General features: G+C 33.0%; 3 protein-coding genes across 8 annotated transcripts; 2 read left to right on the plus strand and 1 right to left on the minus strand.

The window, feature by feature from the left end:
- The first annotated feature begins 211 nt into the window (after positions 1–211).
- On the plus strand, positions 212–2,373 carry LOC137831596 (bifunctional bis(5'-adenosyl)-triphosphatase/adenylylsulfatase FHIT). 2 transcript variants are annotated; one of them, XM_068639335.2, is made up of 5 exons: positions 212–351; positions 445–555; positions 1,601–1,747; positions 1,892–1,990; positions 2,098–2,373. In XM_068639335.2, exons 2-5 carry the CDS (start codon positions 445–447, stop codon positions 2,212–2,214), a joined length of 474 nt encoding a protein of 157 aa, XP_068495436.1. In that variant the 5' UTR covers positions 212–351; the 3' UTR covers positions 2,215–2,373. The 2 variants fall into 2 exon arrangements, with proteins under 2 accessions (XP_068495436.1, XP_090159560.1); XM_090303434.1 differs by having other exon boundaries at positions 1,892–1,955; positions 2,098–2,306.
- Positions 2,374–4,382: 2,009 nt separating this feature from the next.
- Positions 4,383–14,363, plus strand: LOC137831597 (uncharacterized). 5 transcript variants are annotated; one of them, XR_016521533.1, is made up of 19 exons: positions 4,383–4,533; positions 4,848–4,960; positions 5,078–5,153; positions 5,266–5,408; positions 5,656–5,826; positions 6,985–7,192; positions 7,716–7,801; positions 7,956–8,187; positions 8,334–8,457; positions 8,788–8,924; positions 9,776–9,884; positions 10,848–10,890; positions 11,342–11,504; positions 11,731–11,796; positions 11,896–11,989; positions 12,426–12,653; positions 12,821–13,072; positions 13,612–14,001; positions 14,119–14,363. XR_016521533.1 is itself a non-coding variant. In XM_068639336.2 (19 exons), the coding sequence occupies exons 1-19, from the start codon at positions 4,477–4,479 to the stop codon at positions 14,242–14,244; spliced, it is 2,781 nt and encodes a 926-aa protein (XP_068495437.1). In that variant the 5' UTR covers positions 4,383–4,476; the 3' UTR covers positions 14,245–14,363. The 5 variants fall into 5 exon arrangements, 2 of the variants coding, with proteins under 2 accessions (XP_068495437.1, XP_090159616.1); XR_016521532.1 differs by having other exon boundaries at positions 12,821–13,030; XM_068639336.2 differs by having other exon boundaries at positions 11,731–11,801; positions 12,821–13,030.
- Positions 14,364–14,871: 508 nt separating this feature from the next.
- On the minus strand, positions 14,872–17,817 carry LOC137831598 (calcium uniporter protein 2, mitochondrial). The gene is made up of 2 exons (XM_068639337.1): positions 16,923–17,817; positions 14,872–15,516 (listed from the first exon to the last, which is right to left on the minus strand). Exons 1-2 carry the CDS (start codon positions 17,421–17,423, stop codon positions 15,031–15,033), a joined length of 987 nt encoding a protein of 328 aa, XP_068495438.1. The 5' UTR covers positions 17,424–17,817; the 3' UTR covers positions 14,872–15,030.
- Between the last annotated feature and the right edge of the window lie 2,256 nt (positions 17,818–20,073).

Here is a 20,073-nt window from a genome sequence, read left to right on the forward strand (position 1 = left end):
GTCTTTTAATTTTTTTCTCTTAAAAATACATAATAAATAAACTTTTCAGACATGTTCTAAATAAAATATCTAACTGTCTTATTTTTAAGGAGTAAAGTCTCCCAATTTAAATTTTATTATTATTGGATTAGGTGCCACACAATTAACAACTATTGATTCTTGACTTAATCATTCCCATATTTAAAAATATTTTTGGGAAGACTGAAGGAGTATGCAAGAATAAAGAAATTGAGGGAGAAAACTAGTCCAGAGATTTTGTACACCTATAAATTCAAAGCAAATTGCAAATTGTAAAGCATCTTTTGCATTCTGTGCATATTTCTGATACATTCACCTGGCGCATCCATTGAGGTAAATAGATAACTAACCAAAATCATAGAAAGTATAACCCTTGCTATTTTTTGTTTTTCCTTTATGCATTATTGAGAACAACAATTTTGTTAGATGGCTGTTGAATACTATGATTTTGGGCCTCACAAGATCCACCATAGTTCAGTGTTCCATACAACCAATCTTTGTTTTGCCTTTGTCAACCTGCGTCCTGCTCTGCCAGGTATGCTGTTCCTTTATCTCTATGTTTTCAATTCTCTTAGGATCATGCTTTATTATCTATCTTCAATATTCAAAGTGGCATAATCATTTTTTTCATTTTCAAGATAAATTAAGTTTTTTTCGACCATTTTGTTTGGTAGTGTTGTGAAATTAACAAAGGAAGGTTTTGACTCGAAGCGAATGCTTTGAGTGTTGCCTGCAGAAAAGATTAGGCGTATTTGGTTTGAGACCATGATTTTACAAGCTTTTCATCATTTCCTCCTTTTATGAAATAATTATAAAACTGCAATTTTATTTTCATTCTATTCTTGTTTTCGATGATCAATATATGAAATGATGAAAATAAAACCAATAAATCTTAACACGTAAAGTTATGCAGAAGATATCAATTTGGCCCTGCATAAATTTGAGATCAATCTAATGATTCAAAAATCCTTTTTTTTTCTGTGTGAAGTCTTTGTGGTGTAATCAGTGTACAGGGTTTTGCTTTGATTTATATTAATAATAGATTTTAATTTAAAATTTATAAATTACTTTTCACTTTTGAATCATTTCTACTTCCAAAGATTTAGCTTACTAATTGACTTTTGTTTTCCATTTGCAGGTCATATCCTTTTTAATAGATGTTAGCAACACATTCTGTGTAATATACGATTAATCCATTTTCATAATAGTTGAGACACTGCAAAAAGCAAAAAAAGGAAGGCACACTCCATACATGATTAGTCACCATATTAGCAAATGTAGCTTCATTATACAATTACAAATTTACAATGGTTACTTTTGACAACTCTGAAGATCCATGTGATAAAGATAATTACTAGCTTTCAATACAAGAGTGAACATGTAGTTGTAAAACTAGTTTGTTTCATTAGGGAATCAACATGACATAGTTTGCATACCTTCAGATTACACTTGATTTAATAATGGTTTCTTATAGTTGTTTGCTTGAGAGCTTTAAGAATTAGGCTCATAGTTATTTTTGAATAGTCAAATCTCAATTCAGTTAGCAATTTGAAGTTGAACCTGGTTAACTTAACAATATATACATGTTCTTGTCTGTCCTAAGCGCCAAGTGAAGCGTGTTGCAGATCTCACAGATGATGAGAATACAGATTTATGGCACATAGCTAAGAAACTTGGTAGGCAACTAGAGAGCTACCATAAGGCATCATCACTTACATTTTGTATCCAAGTAAGACAATTGAAGAAGACTTTAACCATGTGTTTCTTAGTTTCTACCAAGTCTTATAGTCACATTCCCTTGTAATTGTCTAAGACTTGCATGTTATGCTTCAACTATTTTTGAACCTAACAACATCATCTTTATGAATCCTAGGATGGACCTCAGGCAGGGCAATCAGTGGCTCATGTTCATATCCATATCCTTCCCCGGAAAAATGGTGATTATGAGAACAATGATGACATTTATGAGGATGTAGGATGAAAAGTTTTCTTTTACCTTTTCAGATATTTTGTCTCTTTTATGCAGATAGTTCTGATATTGTAACTTTGTTGATATTGGTTTTTTATTGGATGATGCAGATAAATGAAAAGGAGAACGAGTTGAATCGAGCACTCGAGGTGGATATAAAAAGGAGAGACAGAAGCATTGAAGAAATGGCTATTGAGGCCGATGAATACAAGAAATTTGTCTTCTGATAATTTTAGGTGGCACTGAAAAACAAAATAGGAAGACTATAAAATGAAAATCTATATAAAAATGTTTATATAAAGGGGACAGAATTTGATGATTCTGTGTTTCATAAACAAACATTTACATTGTATAAGGAGTTCTGAAAAAGTATTGTGTTTGAAGTTTCCCTGTTGTTCTTCAGCCAATTTGGACAATTTCATGCATGCTCTTCTCTGATATAATCAAGAACTTGTCAGAGGATGAAACATAATCCAAAACACCTAGATATATTTTTGTAAAAGTCAAAAGCATTCAAACTTTTACAAACATTACTAAACAAATTTAATGAATTTAATTACAATAACACTTCCAGGGACTTGCAGCTGTGTTGAAGATGATTTTCAACTAGAAGAGATACTTTTGTAGGAATCAAGTAAACATGATAATCAAATCAACATTCAAAGGCCCAACATAAAAAATGCAGATGCATCTTAACTCTTAAGAGTGCCTGTTACAAACACAAGAACTCCCACTCCACAAGATTATCCTGTGAATAATAACCGTAAAAAATTATATGGAAACATGGAGAATCATTTATGTGGTCAATCATGTCAAACTTTATAGACAAATATTAAAATTTTACCTTCTTTAGTAATGTTCAAATTCACCAAATTCGTAATGAAAGCAAAACCACAATTTGCTTGATGACAAAACCAAATTAGTCATAATGTACCACCAATTCTCTCTACCTTTATAATGTTGTAAGAAAGTGTTGCATTTATCAATATTTGGTTACCCCACTTCACTCCAATGGTTAGTTTTGTGTATCTTTTTGCACATTTATCACTTATGATGGTAATAATGAACATGGTTTCTTATCATCATTAGTCGGTTGAAATCACTTCATTCCATGGTGAATTGTAGAGTATTCATTTTGTGTAACAAATTTCTTAAAGAGTTTCTGAATGGTACGCACAAATAAAATAACATTGTCATTCATTTATGCGTACCAAGTATACTCAACTTCATTTCTCTATTTGATCAAGAATCACCGACATGGACATCCACTTTCAGGTTTTTTCATCGTGTTATTCTAATGGAAGGTGACGGAGGAAATTATTCCTAAGTGAGAGTTTCTTTCTGCACCCTTACGTTTTTCCTTCCTGTACCCTCATAATTTTTAAAATTCCGAAACTAGTCTTGACCTTTTATTTGAAAAAGGACACCTGCATTTTTTTGAATCTGGAAAGCATTTTTTGCATTACGGATTCTGAAATATGGAAACATACTACGGATCAGCAAATCTGGAAGATTACTGGACTCACCAATCTGGATGATTTATGGATACACCAATATGAGAGTTTTGCAAATTCAATATTCCGAAAGACAAAAAACAAAGTGCGAAGTTCCCGTAAAGCTAGCGGACTGCACGGTCTAGAATCACAACATATGTACTGCAAAAACGAAAATTCACAATAAAATAGAACTATATAGCCGAAAACCAAAAAAAAATTACTTACCTTCTTGTCCAAACAGAGAACCGCTAAGAGAAACACCTCTGTGCCAAGAGATAGAGTAGTCTCGTTGTTGAGAGAGCAATGCAGTTTGTCTGTGTGCAGTTTGTGTACAAAGGAAGAAGAAAAAGTAGAGTGTGAGTGTTGTGTGCATTTTAGGAATTTTAGAAAATATTAGGGATAGGTTTGTCTTTGCAAAACATTATAGGGTGCAGGAAGAAAAACGTAGGGGTGCAGGAAGAAACTGCCTTCCTAAGTTCACCTGTAGGCTGCTTCTTCCTGCACCTCCATACCTTCTTGTGCCACTCCCATAAATTTTTCTTATTCCAAAAATACTCTTTTCAATATTCTGGATTACATAATCCGGAAGTCTTTTCTATACATAAGATTAGCTTCCGTATTATGTAATCCGAAAGCCTTTTTTCAGATGTGTTATTAGCTTCCGGATTACATAATCCGGAAGTCTTTTCTAAATATGAAATTGACTTCCAGATTATGTAATCCGGATAGAATTTATCCGGATTACATAATCCATAGACTTATTATTTCAAATCCAAGGGGTGAAAAAAAAAGGATAAAATGGTATTTTCATATTTAGTATGGGGTGGCACAAGAAGGTATGGAGGAAGAAAGACTCTCACCTGTATGATATTAAATCAAGCCCAGCCCAGGTGATGGTCAGGCCCAAAACCATGTGTGTGTCTGGTTTGATTTGGCGGGAGTGTATTCCGATATCAATGTCAGAACTTTAGTGGCTTCCAACTCTGAGACCTTATGGTGGTTTCTCTTCCTCTCCTCCCCACCATGGAGACCATTCCCTCTGTTCTCAAGGTAAACCCTAATCAATGTCTTTACCTCTACCAACCTCGTTTTACCGTTTCATAAATGATGAAAATTATTGATTGTACAATACCGTTAATCCTTTGTAAGATAACTTCAATACCCACTTTCCAGTTTTCAGTTTCGTTGGTGAGATTGAAAAAAGTTTTGTTTTTTTGTTGGTGCTTTATTATCTAAATAATAAATAATTGAATGTGCAATGGAAATGGTGTCGAGTTGCCCAATCAGTTTTGTGAATGACTTGTTAGAGGTTTTGAGGGTTTTATGATTGTTGGATGCTGATGTGTTTCTACTGTTGTTTTCAGAAATACTTTGGGTTTTCTGATTTTCGGCCTTATCAGAGAGAAGTTATTGAGAAAATTGTTGAGAAAAGGGATTGTTTGGTAGTCATGGCTACTGGCAGTGGGAAGTCATTGTGGTAAAAAACATCATCATTCCGCTTTCACTCTCTCATTCTGTGTTCTTTTACCTCTTCTTGAAGCTAATTGCCTAAATTGGAGAGTTCAAAGGTGAACTGTATTTTATTTTTTAACAGCTATCAGGTACCTCCCTTGGTTGTTAAAAAGACTGGGATAGTTGTGAGCCCTCTGATATCGTTGATGCAAGACCAGGTGAATTGATTGGTTCTTCTGAATGAGTCTTCTTGTTTTACTTTTCTATGCCCTCAATGCCTTTCTGTATCTAGCCATAGTGATTATCTAATAAGAAGAGATGGGAAAACAGGTGATGGCTTTAAAACAACGAGGTATCAAAGCTGAATATCTTGGAAGTGCTCAGAAGGATTTCACTGTGCACTCTAAAGCTGAACGTGGTCAATTTGACATTCTGTTCATGACTCCTGAGAAGGCATGCACAGTTCCTACCAGGTAATGCATTAAACACATGTCTAACCTTCAGCTGCCAGATTGTGTGACCTTTATTTTGAGTTGCATTTCACTTATTAGTATAGCTTTTAAAAATAGAAGTGTCATGCAGCTATTCTAGAAGATATATGACTAGTTCACTTTATCAGTTAATTATCTTTCTAATTTCTGGAATTAGATCGCTGATTTTAGTCCATACCATGTCTTGTCTAATTATGATATTCTGTTCACTTGAACTTATTTTTTGTAGTTTCTGGTCCAACTTACTAAAGGCTGGAATTAGTCTTCTTGCTGTTGATGAAGCCCATTGCATATCGGAATGGGGACATGATTTTAGGGTGGAATACAAGCATTTAGACAAGTTACGTGAGGTCTTGCTTGATGTTCCTTTTGTTGGTCTAACTGCCACTGCTACTGAAAAGTAAGCATCTTTTGCTTTGGCTGTTAGTGAAGCATATCATTGCTGTACTTTATAATGACTCTGATACACATTTTGTGCCTTCTTTATCTTGTATATATTATGCTCTCCAATTGTTTATCGATAAACTTGCTTTTAGTTGCAATTGCAAGTCATTGTCAAGATCATGGTTTTTTTCTTTTACTTTATCACCATGCTTTGCTTGTGTTGGATTCAAATTTCAGTCAATTTCAGCCTTTTATCAGTCTGTCTATCTATCTATTTCTCTCCCATGTTCCCTTTCCTTTCCCACAAATAACAGCAAGAAGGGTACATGCTGGAGAATGATAGAATTATAAAATGAGGGTAGTTTGACCTATAAAGACAAACTAGAAACTAACTCTTTTTTAGTATTTTATTATGTCATCAAAATAATCATAAACGGATAAACAGGGGAATTGAAACTAATCTCTTGAGATATTAAATCTATTTAAGAAGTTGATTAGGGGCAATATGGGAGGGAAGGAGAGCCAGGACTTGAATGTATTGGGGTTGGAAGTAGTGCTTCTGTTCTACAACATTGATTCGTATCTTCCTCTGTTATCTGGTATTCTGTTATCCAATTTATAGATTTCTAGAGATAGAGGACTTTTGTTAGTAAAATTGCATATTGTTCTACGATCTGATCTAATTCTGCATGAAGCCTATTAGGTTTCTTAAATTTTTAAAATGATGCTGTTTGTGGCAAAAATAAATTACCAGGTTCTGGACTCATTAAACCACCTATGCAGAATTCAAACTTGTTTCTGTTGAAATCAGTTGTATAAGGGATGGCTACTAAAGGTCATGTAAGATATTTTTTAAATCTTTACTGGTACAATGATTCCTGCCATGTTTGTGTACTTCTGGTGGTTTCTTTCTCTTTCTTTCCATTTTACAACATCTTCTTATCAAGAGGAAAGGATTTTGTTACCTGTGTTGAACACTATTATGAGCATTGTTATAGGAATGGATTAAAATTAATTTATATTTCTACTTGGTGAATTAATTAATGAATTTATGTGACACTTCTTTTTGTTACATTGCCGTACTTAATGGTTCTTTTAATTAATAATATACTGTAACTGTATTTAGATTAAAGAAAAACATACACTCATTTTAATTTCTGTGCTTTATTTCCAGGGTTCGATTTGACATCATCAGTTCCCTGAAGATGGATAACCCTTATGTTACAATTGGTTCATTTGATCGCACAAATCTTTTCTATGGTGTCAAACTATTGAACCGTGGACAATCTTTTATTGATGAGCTTGTGCGGGAAATTTCAAAAGAAGTTGCTACTGGTGGTTCAACTATAATTTATTGCACAACAATCAAAGATGTAGAGCAGGTAATGTGCTAGAAATATTACAAAAGAATCCCAAAATAGTTTTCTATCTTGTCCTTTGTTGAAGGATAATGGAAGATTTTACACGACTCAGAACACTTGATAAACTAGGCCGAAGGGACAGGTTGCTTGATGACTCATTAAGATTTTAGTTATTAGGCACAATAATTTAAGGTGGTGCTGTATGGTACTATATAGGATATTCATTCATGATTCAAGACAAATATGAGAACTTTCAACTTATTGTGTAATAGGAAAAAATTGCAAAATTCATGCTAACACCAAGTGTGCCTTCTTAGATATGGAAAATAAAAATTAAAAAGATATATTTTTTGCATTGAAATATCCACTGATTATTCATGACCTTTCACTATGTGTGGTTACTTATCATGATAGTTTGTCAAAACGGATAATCTATATTTCTGTTTTAGCAACGGAACTCTTGTTTGCATTTTTGTTGTCTAAATTCTGTTTGTTGCCTGCAGCCTTTTTTAATTTTATATCTTGAATTTTATTGTTTAAATAGATATTCAAGTCATTTACAGAAGCAGGCATTGAGGCAGGAATGTACCATGGCCAAATGAATGGAAAAGATCGAGAGGAGTCTCATAGGTGAATATTCTTTCTTATTTTAGAACATGAAATAAAATTTCACCTCTGATCGCTGTGAAGGTGGAGCATACTCCTTACCTCCCTCCTGTTCTCTAATTTTTGAAGATGCTTCAATGGTTTGATCCTAACTGAACTTGTTCTAATCTATTGACAGATTATTTGTTAGAGATGAACTGCAAGTTATGGTGGCAACCATTGCCTTTGGCATGGGCATAGATAAACCTAACATTAGACAAGTGATTCACTATGGTTGCCCTAAAAGTCTTGAGTCCTACTACCAGGAAAGTGGACGATGTGGTAGAGATGGTATAGCTTCGGTTTGTTGGCTTTACTACACAAGAAGTGACTTTGCAAAGGGCGACTTTTACTGTGGAGATGTAAAATCAGTACGTGTATTTAAATTTATCTGAAAAAGTTTGGCTAAGGATTTATTTGTAGTTAAATGAGCATTGAAGCTGCTTACTTCTTGCATATTGTCCCCATATAAGCTATCCCCATTCTCCTACTAATATTTAAGTCTCCCATGTACCAGGAAAAACAAAGAAAAGCTGTTATGGAGTCATTGCTTGCTGCTGAACACTATTGTGTGCTGACCACATGCAGAAGAAAGTACTTGCTTGAATACTTTGGGGAAAAAAATTCAGCTGATAGATGCGGTTTGCCTTTTGCTTAGATGCTTCATTATTGTCCTTGTAAAGTTAGAGCTTAAACTTAGTAGCCTATCATTGTTACTCCATTGACTTTATACAATTAGGGGAATCAGGAATAGTGTGTTTAGTCCTAATACCCCCCTCATGGTGGATCATGTGTCATATGCTCCCAAGCTTGCTAAATAAGGTTAAATATAGGCACTCTAAGGGGCTTACAAAATATATCAGTTAACTGGACAAGTTGACAAAACCAATAACAATCTTTATCTTGCTCAAAACTATCCTTTTCTTATTTAGTTTACTCCAATTTTTATTTCTTTTATACGTGTTTTGTAGGTAACTGTGATAATTGCAAAGTCTCAAAGGAGGAGCGTGACATGTCAAGGGAAGCATTTCTTCTAATGGCTTGCATTCATTCATGCAAGGGCAGATGGGGCCTTAATATGCCTATTGATGTCCTGCGTGGGTCTCGAGTAAGATTTTCAATATTAAAGCTAGGAAGTGTTTTCATTTCAGTTTTAGAGAATTCATTCACTTTTTGAGTTCTTGTTTGGTTTCTTATTCATTTATTTAATCATGTACTCCCTTTTTATTTTCTACGGTTATCGATGTCCCTGTGTTTTGACTAACGATATTTTTTTCTTTGGTTACTACTACTACTATCACTTATTGTTTACGATAAAGAGTCTTATAATTTTATTGTCATTTTTTTTCTGGGTAAGTTCTTACGTATAGGTTGTATACCTTTTTGAGCCTTACTTGATAACTGTGGCTTATTTTCTTTAGTCCCTTTCAAGTACGATTGTGTCTAATTGTCTATCTACCATCCATTAGGTGTTTTAGAGAAATAGTTGAACTTCTACAAACAGTTGCGTGTAAATTTTAATAACGAAGCTGTAAATTTTTATACACCAATTTAGATATATTAAACGAACAATTCGCATTACTTCATTTACATGATCCTAAAATTGTTCAAAATGAACATTTCAGTTATTCAACAGCACAAAAAGCTCTCTTAGTTCATAATGACAAGGTGGCTTTTAACAAACCTATAAACCCTGTTTCCTCTTATTCATAGTGACAAACATTGAAGCTTTAGTGCATATGGATTCCTCGAGTACCCAAAATGATTTTGAATCTAGCAATTGGGTACCTTCTTTTTGCTGTCTGTGGTTACTGCACAGCTTTAAAAATACCCTCTACTTGGTATACTCTAAAAGCATAAGTATCATTTGGTTTTCATTCATTCTTAACCTTTATTGTTGCCTTTAAATTTATTTAGTTGTTCCAACTGTTGATAGTTGTATTAGCTTGTAACTTGTAGGTCAAGAAAATTCTAGAGGCTCAATTTGATAAGCTTCCACTTCATGGGCTGGGGAAAAATTATCCAGCAAATTGGTGGAAATCACTTGGGCATCAATTGATTTCTCGAGGTAGAGTGGAAATAATTTACAATCATGAGTTATATTGAAACAGTTCTGTGGATCGACATTCTCAGTTCAGGGAAAGTTTGGATATGTAGAGCAAAGCATTTTCTGTTGCTCTGTTTAAGTTGACTGCCTGTCTTTTTGGCAATTTGAATCATTAGAAGGCAGTTTTAACGTTGTACATTATTTTCTGTATAAAGGATTTGTTGTGAAAATAAAATTACATTTTCTGGTTTCTGTTGGCTTGTTCGCTGTCCCTTGTATTCATTTTTTAAGTCTTGGCTATGATTGGATTGCAAGCACTAGGTTAGATGGTACGACACCATGGATGAAAGTCTGCCTTTTGCTCTCTTTGATTATTTGAGTAAATATGTTACATAGAAGAATTCCAAGAGACCCCTTTATTTTTAATTTTTCCTACATAGAGTGGGTTTATTTCTTGCTTCAACTGGAGCTTTTTGAGCTAGTAGCAGTATCTTTGTTAGAATAGGTACTAAATTAAGGTAGGAAGTAGTTGTATTTGAAAACTACTATATGTTGTACTTATGAGCTGTACCTATGAGCGGTACCTATGAGCGGTACCTAGGACTCTAGTTCTGATCTTTGCTCTTCCATGTAATTGTATCACAATTCTACCAATATAAAAATGAGAACATACGAGAGGAGTGATCTGGCTCTCTCAAATATAGTCTCTTTTATTTATCTCAACTGTATCAATATACATATATACAAAGAAAAAAATACATTTGAAAAATAATTGACATTTTTTTCTGTTTTCAAACATAATTAATTTTTCATACATTTCTTGCTATTTATTTGGCACTGGTAATTGTATTTCTTGCTTCAGTATATTTTACATATTACTATTCACAATCTATGTCAAAAAATGACAATCTTTTATATTACACAGTAAATTGTATTGAAGAAATTGCTAGATGCAATTTGTAATGGACTCCTATTGTTCTACAGGTTATTTGAAGGAGACTGTTAGTGACGTCTATAGAACTATAAGGTAGATTCTTCAAGTTATTTGGTAGATTAAAGTAGTTATTTGAAGTCTGTGTATGCTACTAGTCTGTTACCTGAAGGTAGGATGAAAATAATAATTTATGCACGGATACCTTTGTGGAAAATAGTGATTCGTCAAGGAGGAAAAGTTTACAGATAATTATCACTGGGATTTCGATAGTCTTTCCCTCTTACACTTTCTAACATTCCAAAAACTGTCCTATCCCCTTCCAACTCCCTGTTAATCTTTATGTTTCCCTTATCCACCTCATCACCCAGTCTGTTAATAGAGCTAGACTTCTCTAATTGGGCATCCTACTTCTATTATAATTTTTCATAATTGGGACCTAAAAATGTCAAAACACATCTATTATGCAACTTTTTAGTTTTAGTGTTTTAGTGTGTTTCACAACTGAAGCTATAATTAGACGCAAAATTTGTTCTTCATGAATCAGTGTCAGTTCGAAAGGAGAGCAGTTTTTGGCCTCTTCTACACCAGATTATCAACCTCCTTTGATTTTGACATTAACTGCTGAAATGCTTGGAGAAGAAGATAATGGAAACACACAAGAAGAATTCAAAACTTTATCCACTTCAGAATTAGAAGGTTTTTCAGAGGTTGGTAATAAGTGGTTTTATCTTTATCCAACATCTTGTCTTTCTTTCCTTTTCTTCTAATCATCAATGAAGCTTCTTGAATAAGTGGTTTACAATTATATGTGTATGTAAGATAAATAAGCCATTCATCCATAAAAGATAAAAAACAGCAAGCTTATTGTTTCCAATTTTTGTTTGTAAGAGACTATATTAATTCTAAATCTTTGTGTTGTACTTCTATACTCAGGCTGAGAAAACGTTCCACCAAATGCTTTTGGAAGAAAGATTAGAGCTTGCAAGAAGTGTTGGAACAGCTCCGTATAGTTTTTATTTTTTAACAGTTTGAAGGATATTAATTCTTAGTTTCTTTTATCCATACTTTCATCATAAAGCTGTTATACTGTCTTTGTAGATATGCTATATGTGGTGATCAAACGATCAGGAAAATTTCTTTGACAAGACCATCTACAAAAGCAAGACTAGCAAACATTAATGGTGTAAATCAGGTATCCCTTCAATGTTTTGAAGATGTCTGTAACTGGACCAGCCCAAATGGTTCAAGAAAAAAAAGCAGAAACTTGTCAAAATGGCTTTAGTAAACAATTTTTTTATTAATATTCTAATTCAGCTTTAGTAAATATAAAATTCTTGGCAGCAATTACGTGTATGGAAAAATCTTCCAATTGCGAAGGTTTATTGAAATACTATGAAAATGGCTTGCAAGATTTCTAAACAGGGGGGGAATTATTGTTGCATGCAGTGTGAACTAGTTAATCCTCTGAATGAGCAATCTCTTGACAGTAGTTTACCTTCCAATGATCAGTAATCACATATCAGATTTGTTTGGCCTGTAAACATGTCTTTAGATAATGAAGCCATTTTTATTTTATACCTTCTGTCTTTCTGTCATTTGAAATACTGACTTCAAACAACATTGTACAGCACCTAGTTACAAAATATGGAGATCATTTTCTTCAAGTTATTCTGAAACTGTCGCAAGGATTAAACCTATCATTGGATGGGGAAGAAAAGGTTCCAATGGCTAGTTTGCAAACTAATGGAGTAACGAAAGTATCTCCACTAACCAACAAATCCAAGAAGTTGACATCAGCAAAGTTTGAAGCATGGAAAAAATGGCATGAAGATGGTCTTTCTATTCACGAGATAGCTGTATGTCATTCGAATCTGCTGTTACTAATAAAGATATATATAATTTCATTGTATAACTTCATGAGATTGTTGTATGTCATATTAGTCTGTTGTTACTAAAGAAGATCTATGCCCACATGTTTCACTATAACTACTTTCTCCACTGACTCCTCTCTCCATAATCTCAGAACTTAGAAGCTAGATCGGCTCCTATAAAAGAACAAACTGTTGCTGAATATCTGCTGGAAGCTGCTCAAGAAGGATTACCTTTTGATTGGGTTAGATTCAGCAAGATGATAGGACTGACACAAGAGATCATATCAGAAATTCAGGGTGCTATTTCAAAAGTTGGATCTACAGACAAGCTGAAGCCTATAAAAAATGAATTGCCAGAAGATGTGGGTTCAGATTTCCTACCTTCGTGATTTGAGTATATCTTGGTATTTATGCAAATATATGGTCCAATATATTTCATTCTACTGCTCTATCCTCCACCGGAACAACTTCATGATTTTAGGTTTACTATGTTTTTATTTCCTGAAAATTATTCGAACTTGTTGGTATCTGGTTCTTTGTTTTTCTAGAATCATGTCTAACTCTTGATTATGAATTGATTAATCAGACTACATAAGAGTCAATGGACAAGGTCTGCAACAACCAAGTGTAGATAGAAAGAATTTGTAGACAATGGCTACGGTTGTGTAGTCAGGTTTCAAAAGTTTTTACCAACGAGATACTATTTCTCTCTCTTGTGAAGTTTCTTTTCACGTTGTAATTTGTAAATATTAATCATTAAACTCAAAATGGAAATGTCCCAAAACCCTGACAACATTGGAAGATAACTTCCAAGAAACAAAGGGAGCTGAAGTCCTTAACCTGAACAGGGAGAGCTTAAGTATCATAATCATAAGTAACTTGTAGCTGAAGAACTGCTTATTGCTTCATTGTATCTGAGATTGAATAATTTGTTATGGTGCAGATAAGTTATCAGCACATCAAGACTTATTTGTCAATGCGAAACTCTGGTATATCCTTGGAAACATTTCAATCTGGAAGTAACCAGACTGGGAAAGATGATGAACTTGCATACAATGCTTCAAATTTTCCAGACTCTACTTTAGAAACATGTCCCGACAGACATTGTGAAGATGGCATTTCTGCAAAAAGTTTGGCTGAACAATGCGACTTGGAAATGGATGAGGTACCTTTACCTGTGAACAGTTCTGAGGAACAGAAGCTCTCAAATGCCAGTGAAGGGGAATTCACAAGAAAACGACAAAAGGTCAGTGAAACGAATGAAGAAAATTCAACTAAATTGAAAGCTACAGAGAGTTCTGTTGTGGAGTGGATGAAGAACCTTGATGAAGGGGTAAGTGGCGACTTCTTTATGTTTCTGACAACTTTCTGAAATATGAATATGTATATATTTATATATGCTTTACTTTGTGATTATTATTGTAAGAAAAGTGTTGCTTATTGGTTTCAGGCTACGTTGAGCACTATTTTGGAACACTTCAATGGATCCAGTGAAGATTCTGTGGTTGAACTGATAAATGGCCTAGAGTGTGACTTTTTAATATATAGGAAAGGGAACGTGTATAGGGTTTTGTAACAAAGTTTATGCATCAGGTTTTGTGAAAAACTATTTCTTTGTAGTCTGTTGCATTTTCACTACAATGTTATCTGCATTGAGTAATGATAATATTTGAACATACTAGTCATTTCGTAACAGTTCCAGGTGTTTAATGGTAAATACATTTTTTTTTTGCTTTATTACTTTTAGATTTCATAATATATCTTACTTTGATCCCTCGTTTAAATTGCTCCCTTGTAGTTCAAATAATTTTTAGTTATTCATATCAAGTCCTAGCTTCATAGTTCAATTGCATAAATAACAAATATAATAGAATATGATGTATCATTTAGTTTATGTAATTTTGTAAAGAAAGAGATTATAATGACCTGCATTACTATAATTTTGGACTTTTTTTTAGTTCTTAAATGTGATTTGATCTCTCAATTTAATAAATTTAAAGATGTAATATTAACACTAGTTTCTCGTACACGTAGGTCGTCTAAGCATTCTTTTAGCACGATTTTTTGAACTACTGAATTTTATTTTCACTTAGTTGAGATATATTTATCCCAAAAGTTAACAACAGATTTGTGGAAACAAAAAACTCCATAAGATTTCTGGACCAGAGACTCATTCTCTCAATAATAACTTGCCATCAAGAAATGGAATAGAACATAATCTTCATGCATTGTTAAGAAAATGAGGCAAATAAAGAAGCCAAAACTATAGTTAGTTTAATCTCTCCCCACAAACACTAAAACAAGGGGAACAAGGTTAACTATAATATATATTTAAAAAGAATTGCAAATTCTCATGAAAATGTTAATCTCTATGTATAGCATCTTCAAGGTCCACTACCACCCCTATGCGATTTTTCAAAACGGTACTAGCATGTAAAGGTGTTTTGCACTTGCACTGGAGCTCCTTGAATCTCTCAATGTCAAAATTATGCATCTTGAAAAGTTTCATCTGCCTTGAAAGAAAAAGCCTCTTCATCAAGTCTTGGTAAGTAGGGTCTCTTGAAGTGATCAAAAAGTATGCATAGCCTATGACCAACCCTGTGGTTGTGGTAAAAAATGCAATTGGTTCCATTACATCCCATGAAAATTCCCAGAATGTTAGCCGGAAGAAGAGGCCGGCTGTCACTATGATGAATCCTAGTCCAGACCAGAGGACGCGCCGCACCTGTTTATGTGCCAACACATCAATTTCCTCTTTCTTATCCTGCAGACTCTTCAACTCCTCCCTTATAGGATCGTTGTCAGCAGTCAGTGCCAGTGGAACGGCTCTGCGAACCAGATCCACCACCTGAAACACAGAACATTGCCATACAACAGAAACATAATCAGTGAATTTAGAAACCTTTCCACACTATGACAGAATTGAATTGCATATCACTTTCTCTAATGTCTTTTTCAAAACTGTTTCCTGAAGTTCATTTCCTCAACAAAATTTTTGGTTGATCAGATAAAGTTTCAACAAACATACTGCTAAGATCCCACAGACAGTTTGTACCAGACCAGACACACCGTAGAGAACTTAAGGAGTTACAAATTGTTTTCTACTGTTGTTTAGGTTCTTTTGTGGTTTTAGTTTGATGCATAGTAGCCAGTTCAAATGAAAAGAGTAGTCCTGCACTGAAGTAGGTTTACGCATGATAATCCATGACAAACAGCTTGAAACACACTAATTAGCTATAATACATAACAATATTGGAAGTTTTCATGAATACCACTCCCTATTATGTTACATTAGGGAATGCATCAGCCCCGAACCAGTAAAATTGTTGAAATGAATAATCTATGTCCTGGAACCTTTTGCATAACTAGCACATAGAAGACTAAACTAAAATATTACAATCTTGTACTTCCAGAATCCATTATAATTTATAAGACCTCTATATAGACAGGAGATTACTCTTTTGCCATTTATAATCTTCTAAGATGAAATAAACGTATGTAGTGATATAATAAGTTAACATATTTACAGGGCAAGAAGAAAAAGAAAATCATAGTGATGTTAATATTCTGCAACTGAAAACAAGATTCCAGAATCTAGAAATCTTTATCATGACAGGACAAGCATAATGAAGAGAGGTTGGATCTAAATCGTTGATGGCATTGAGAGGATGCAATGAAATAATTTGGAGCTGTAGTGTTCTTGAGAGCCAATTTTCTTAAAGTTTATAAACTCAGTTTATTCTCTCTATTTCAGAAAAAACCTGCAACTGAATCAGACTTTATCAAACTCTACTACCTAAAACTACCGTGAAAGAGAAAGCAGACAACACAGAGCATGAAGATAAGAGAATTTATATATGCATCAGTAATTGATAGATGAAAAAAAAAATATTCCCATCCACCATGGAGTTAAGCCAAAGGTTGAATCATGAGTTATTTCAGGTTGAATATGAAGAGTGCTAAAGTGTATATGCAGGATAAACTGAAGATTCACCTATTTTTTTTTCCTTTACAAATACATATAATATTTCCCTGTGAAAAGAGATGTGTAATACATGGGTCAGGGAGGACCCTCACACATTGTAAAGCAGGAACAAAAAAAAGGGCAAGAATTGACATCTATTGCACCACAAAGGTAAGTAAATATACTGTTATATACTTAGATCTGGCCAAGCTTTTGGTGAGCCCCACAAACACATCATGTTCTTATGCCAGCATAAACATAATCAATTGAAATCAGTCCCAATATCTCACCTTATCAGGATGCAAATACACTTTGTCCCGGAAGAGGAGAACAACCCCAGCCTCATCAAGAACCCTGGCAAATGCTGCAGCCTCCTCATGACTCCTGGCAATCCCCATGCTCTCACAGGCCTCAAGAAGCTCCGAATAGCAAATAACTTCCTTCCCTTCCATACCAAGCTTCATCTTCAGAGACTCCACGTTCACCAACCTCATAAGCTTCTTGGCTTCTGAGTATGATATAAAATCTTCTCTTTCATTACCATTGCTGAAACCACCACCCCCAGTTGAAGTTGATACACCCCTCTTTATTTGATTCAACAGAAAAGATAAAGGTGTCATCCCACCACCCCTTCTTCCACCACACATCACCTCCACCACACCCCTCAAACCCAACAAAGGAGGACCAAAAGGATGAAGCTTTTCCCCACAACCATTGCTAACACCACCAGTTGCTGATACCCTTTGCCTTAGAAAACCGCCACCCACACACCACCGCCACCTACCCCACATTTTTCCAGAACCCAAATAAAAAAAAATCCAAACTTTATGAGAAAAACACCAGCTCCACAAAAACCCGACACTGCACAGTATAGTTAACACCGTGAAAAATCAACAACCGACATCTCCCTTCTCATCTGAAACATTCAAAACATATTGGTCACTAAGATCGGTGCTCGAAAGTAGCAACTTCCAAACAAGGACTGGCCAAGAAGTATACTTTAATATAAAATCCTAAGAAAGAGAAAGAGAAATTTTGCGTGTGCATACAAATACTCGGAGAGAGAGAGTAAGGAAAGAAAGAAAGAAACTAGAAGGTAGGCGAAAGAGCAGAGGAGAAAGTGGATGTTGACGGAGTTGCTACATAGAAATACTCAGTTACTTTTTTGTGCGGAATCGACATTGTTGTCAACAACAATGGGTAACGGTTATTAACGGCGAAAGGTGTAAGGGTAGGGTTGATGAGTCAGAAAGAGTTGTGTGGGTCCCAGGAACTTGGATTGACATTCACTCACACGCCATGCACTCTCTTCTCACTTGTAAGACTTCAATGTCTTCGTGTTGTGTCCATTGCGTGGCCTTACATTTACTTACAGTTGTTGAGATTAGATTAATCTAACGGTCGAGGTTAAATACTAACTAACTTGTATTCTTATCTCAAAAGTCTCAATTTATTTTCTGCTTTTTCAGAGAATTAATTGAAATGAGGTTTCAAAATAGTTAGAAACTATTACAGATTTTAAAGATTGTCTGATAATGACTTGTAAAGTTTTTTTAATTCATAATTTTTGTAGTTTAATTTCAATAAATTTATATTATTTACATCATAAGAATAAGAATTTCAAACATTTGAAATGATTCTATCGAGATGTAACGTTTTGTGATCCTTAAGATACAAAAGGTGCATATTTTATATTAAAAATTTAAAATTTAAATATTTGTTTTTATATTATATTATTATATTAAAAATAATTATGTTTAATAAAGCTAAATGCAACCAACCTTTTACTTAAAAATAAGTAAGCTTTAAAAAATAAGTAATAATGATTTGAAATAAATTTAGAAATGTTTTGAAAGGTATTTTTTAATGGATTGTGTGATGAGGATGCTCGTTTATTTTTTTATTTTTATTTTTTTGATAAAAAAAAAAATTGGTGTTCAAAGTTTGAAACACAGATTAGCATAATGAAAATCTATTTTTGGTATTGGTGTGCTTTAACTCAATCACTTTTGTTTCTTTTTTAATTAGAAGATTACTTTTATAAAGTCACTTTTAATTATAATTTTTATTTTCTCAAAATAAAGTATACATATATTTATTTTTTTATTAAGTTCTTTATAACTTTTATAAGTAATTTATTGTGGTCACTCATGCTTCTAACAGATAAAGAAGATTGTTGAAATACAAAGAAATTTCTCTAAAAAATAACATAGAACATGAAATCTAACTACTTGAATGAAACCATTTTATATAAGTGAATTAACAAATGTGACTCAATATGAGACTATTTAATGATAAAAAAACAAAACAACATGTAAGTAAGATGATTCAATTGTTTTGCATATATTTAGACTTTATGAATTAAATTATTATTAACAATTTATATCTTGAATGGAGCAATACTAAATTTAGAAACTTCTAAATGTTTTAAAACAATTTTACATCTTAAAAAGTGAATTTGTATATAATTTATTTTGATAAGACTTCTCATATTCCTTCAGATAATTGTAAAGAATCACTATAAGATTGTCTCTTATTGTGCTTATATCAAAGCACTTTTCAAATTTTGAAAAATTAAATTTAAATAAAAATTACTAAACACTCTTCTATTGAAATATTTTTTTAAATATTATAATACAATAAAACCATATAAAATAAAATAAAACTTAAACTTGACATGTGTCAGTAGAAACAGACTTTCCACTAGATATGTGATGGATTGTCTTCCACACTTATGACAAAAGACTATTCCATCCCATATTTTTTAAAATATCAGAAAATATTATTTAATTTATTAATGTTTTCTGTGATCCAGAAAAATTACAAAATTTGAAATGTATATATATATATTTTTAAAATTGTTTCAATTTGTAAAATTCGTAAATACCTTTCAAGTTTTTACCATTCAAAATGTATAAATAAAAAATAATATATTTTAAATAAGAATGTTTTTTAAATTATATAATTTAAAATATATTTTTTTAAATAAAATATTTTTTAGTCTAATCTACACGTAAATGAGAAGTTATGGAGAGCAGGAAAGAAATATACATCAACTACGAAACAAACTAAAATTTGTACACAAAAGTGGTGTCTTTTTAGGAAAGGACTGGTCCTGGTCAATTTTTTAATTAATTTAATATCAAAATATTATATTTATATATGTAATATATTATAATTAAATTAAATAAACAACCATAGAAAGTTCAAATTTTGGTCCAATTTTCAGTTTCATTTATATTTATTTATAACATTTAATTAATTAAACTATTTTAATATTATCTTAAATTTAAAATTTAATTAAATCTTACTGGGAGTTGGTTCAACGTTTAAAATTTCAAATTAATAAATTAGAAAAAAAGAAATCATTGCATAATGTGAATTAATATACATAAAAAACTAATGATTTAAAAGTGAAACCAAATATTTATTAAAAGTCCT

This window comes from Phaseolus vulgaris, chromosome 6, assembly GCF_051622355.1.
Source record: "Phaseolus vulgaris cultivar YP4 chromosome 6, ASM5162235v1, whole genome shotgun sequence".
Taxonomy (NCBI): Eukaryota; Viridiplantae; Streptophyta; class Magnoliopsida; order Fabales; family Fabaceae; genus Phaseolus; species Phaseolus vulgaris.

Coding starts and splice junctions, on each gene's coding strand:
- LOC137831598 (XM_068639337.1), bottom strand. CDS start 17,423: ATGTGGGGTAGGTGGCGGTGGTGTGTGGGTGGCGGTTTTCTAAGGCAA. Junction 15,517..16,922: donor TGTATTTGCATCCTGATAAG/GTGAGATATTGG, acceptor TCTGTGTTTCAG/GTGGTGGATCTGGTTCGCAG.
- LOC137831597 (XM_068639336.2), top strand. CDS start 4,477: ATGGTGGTTTCTCTTCCTCTCCTCCCCACCATGGAGACCATTCCCTCT. Junction 11,990..12,425: donor ACATTAATGGTGTAAATCAG/GTATCCCTTCAA, acceptor AACATTGTACAG/CACCTAGTTACAAAATATGG. Junction 12,654..12,820: donor TTTCTATTCACGAGATAGCT/GTATGTCATTCG, acceptor CCATAATCTCAG/AACTTAGAAGCTAGATCGGC.
- LOC137831596 (XM_068639335.2), top strand. CDS start 445: ATGGCTGTTGAATACTATGATTTTGGGCCTCACAAGATCCACCATAGT. Junction 556..1,600: donor TGCGTCCTGCTCTGCCAGGT/ATGCTGTTCCTT, acceptor TAACAATATATA/CATGTTCTTGTCTGTCCTAA. Junction 1,991..2,097: donor ATGATGACATTTATGAGGAT/GTAGGATGAAAA, acceptor TGGATGATGCAG/ATAAATGAAAAGGAGAACGA.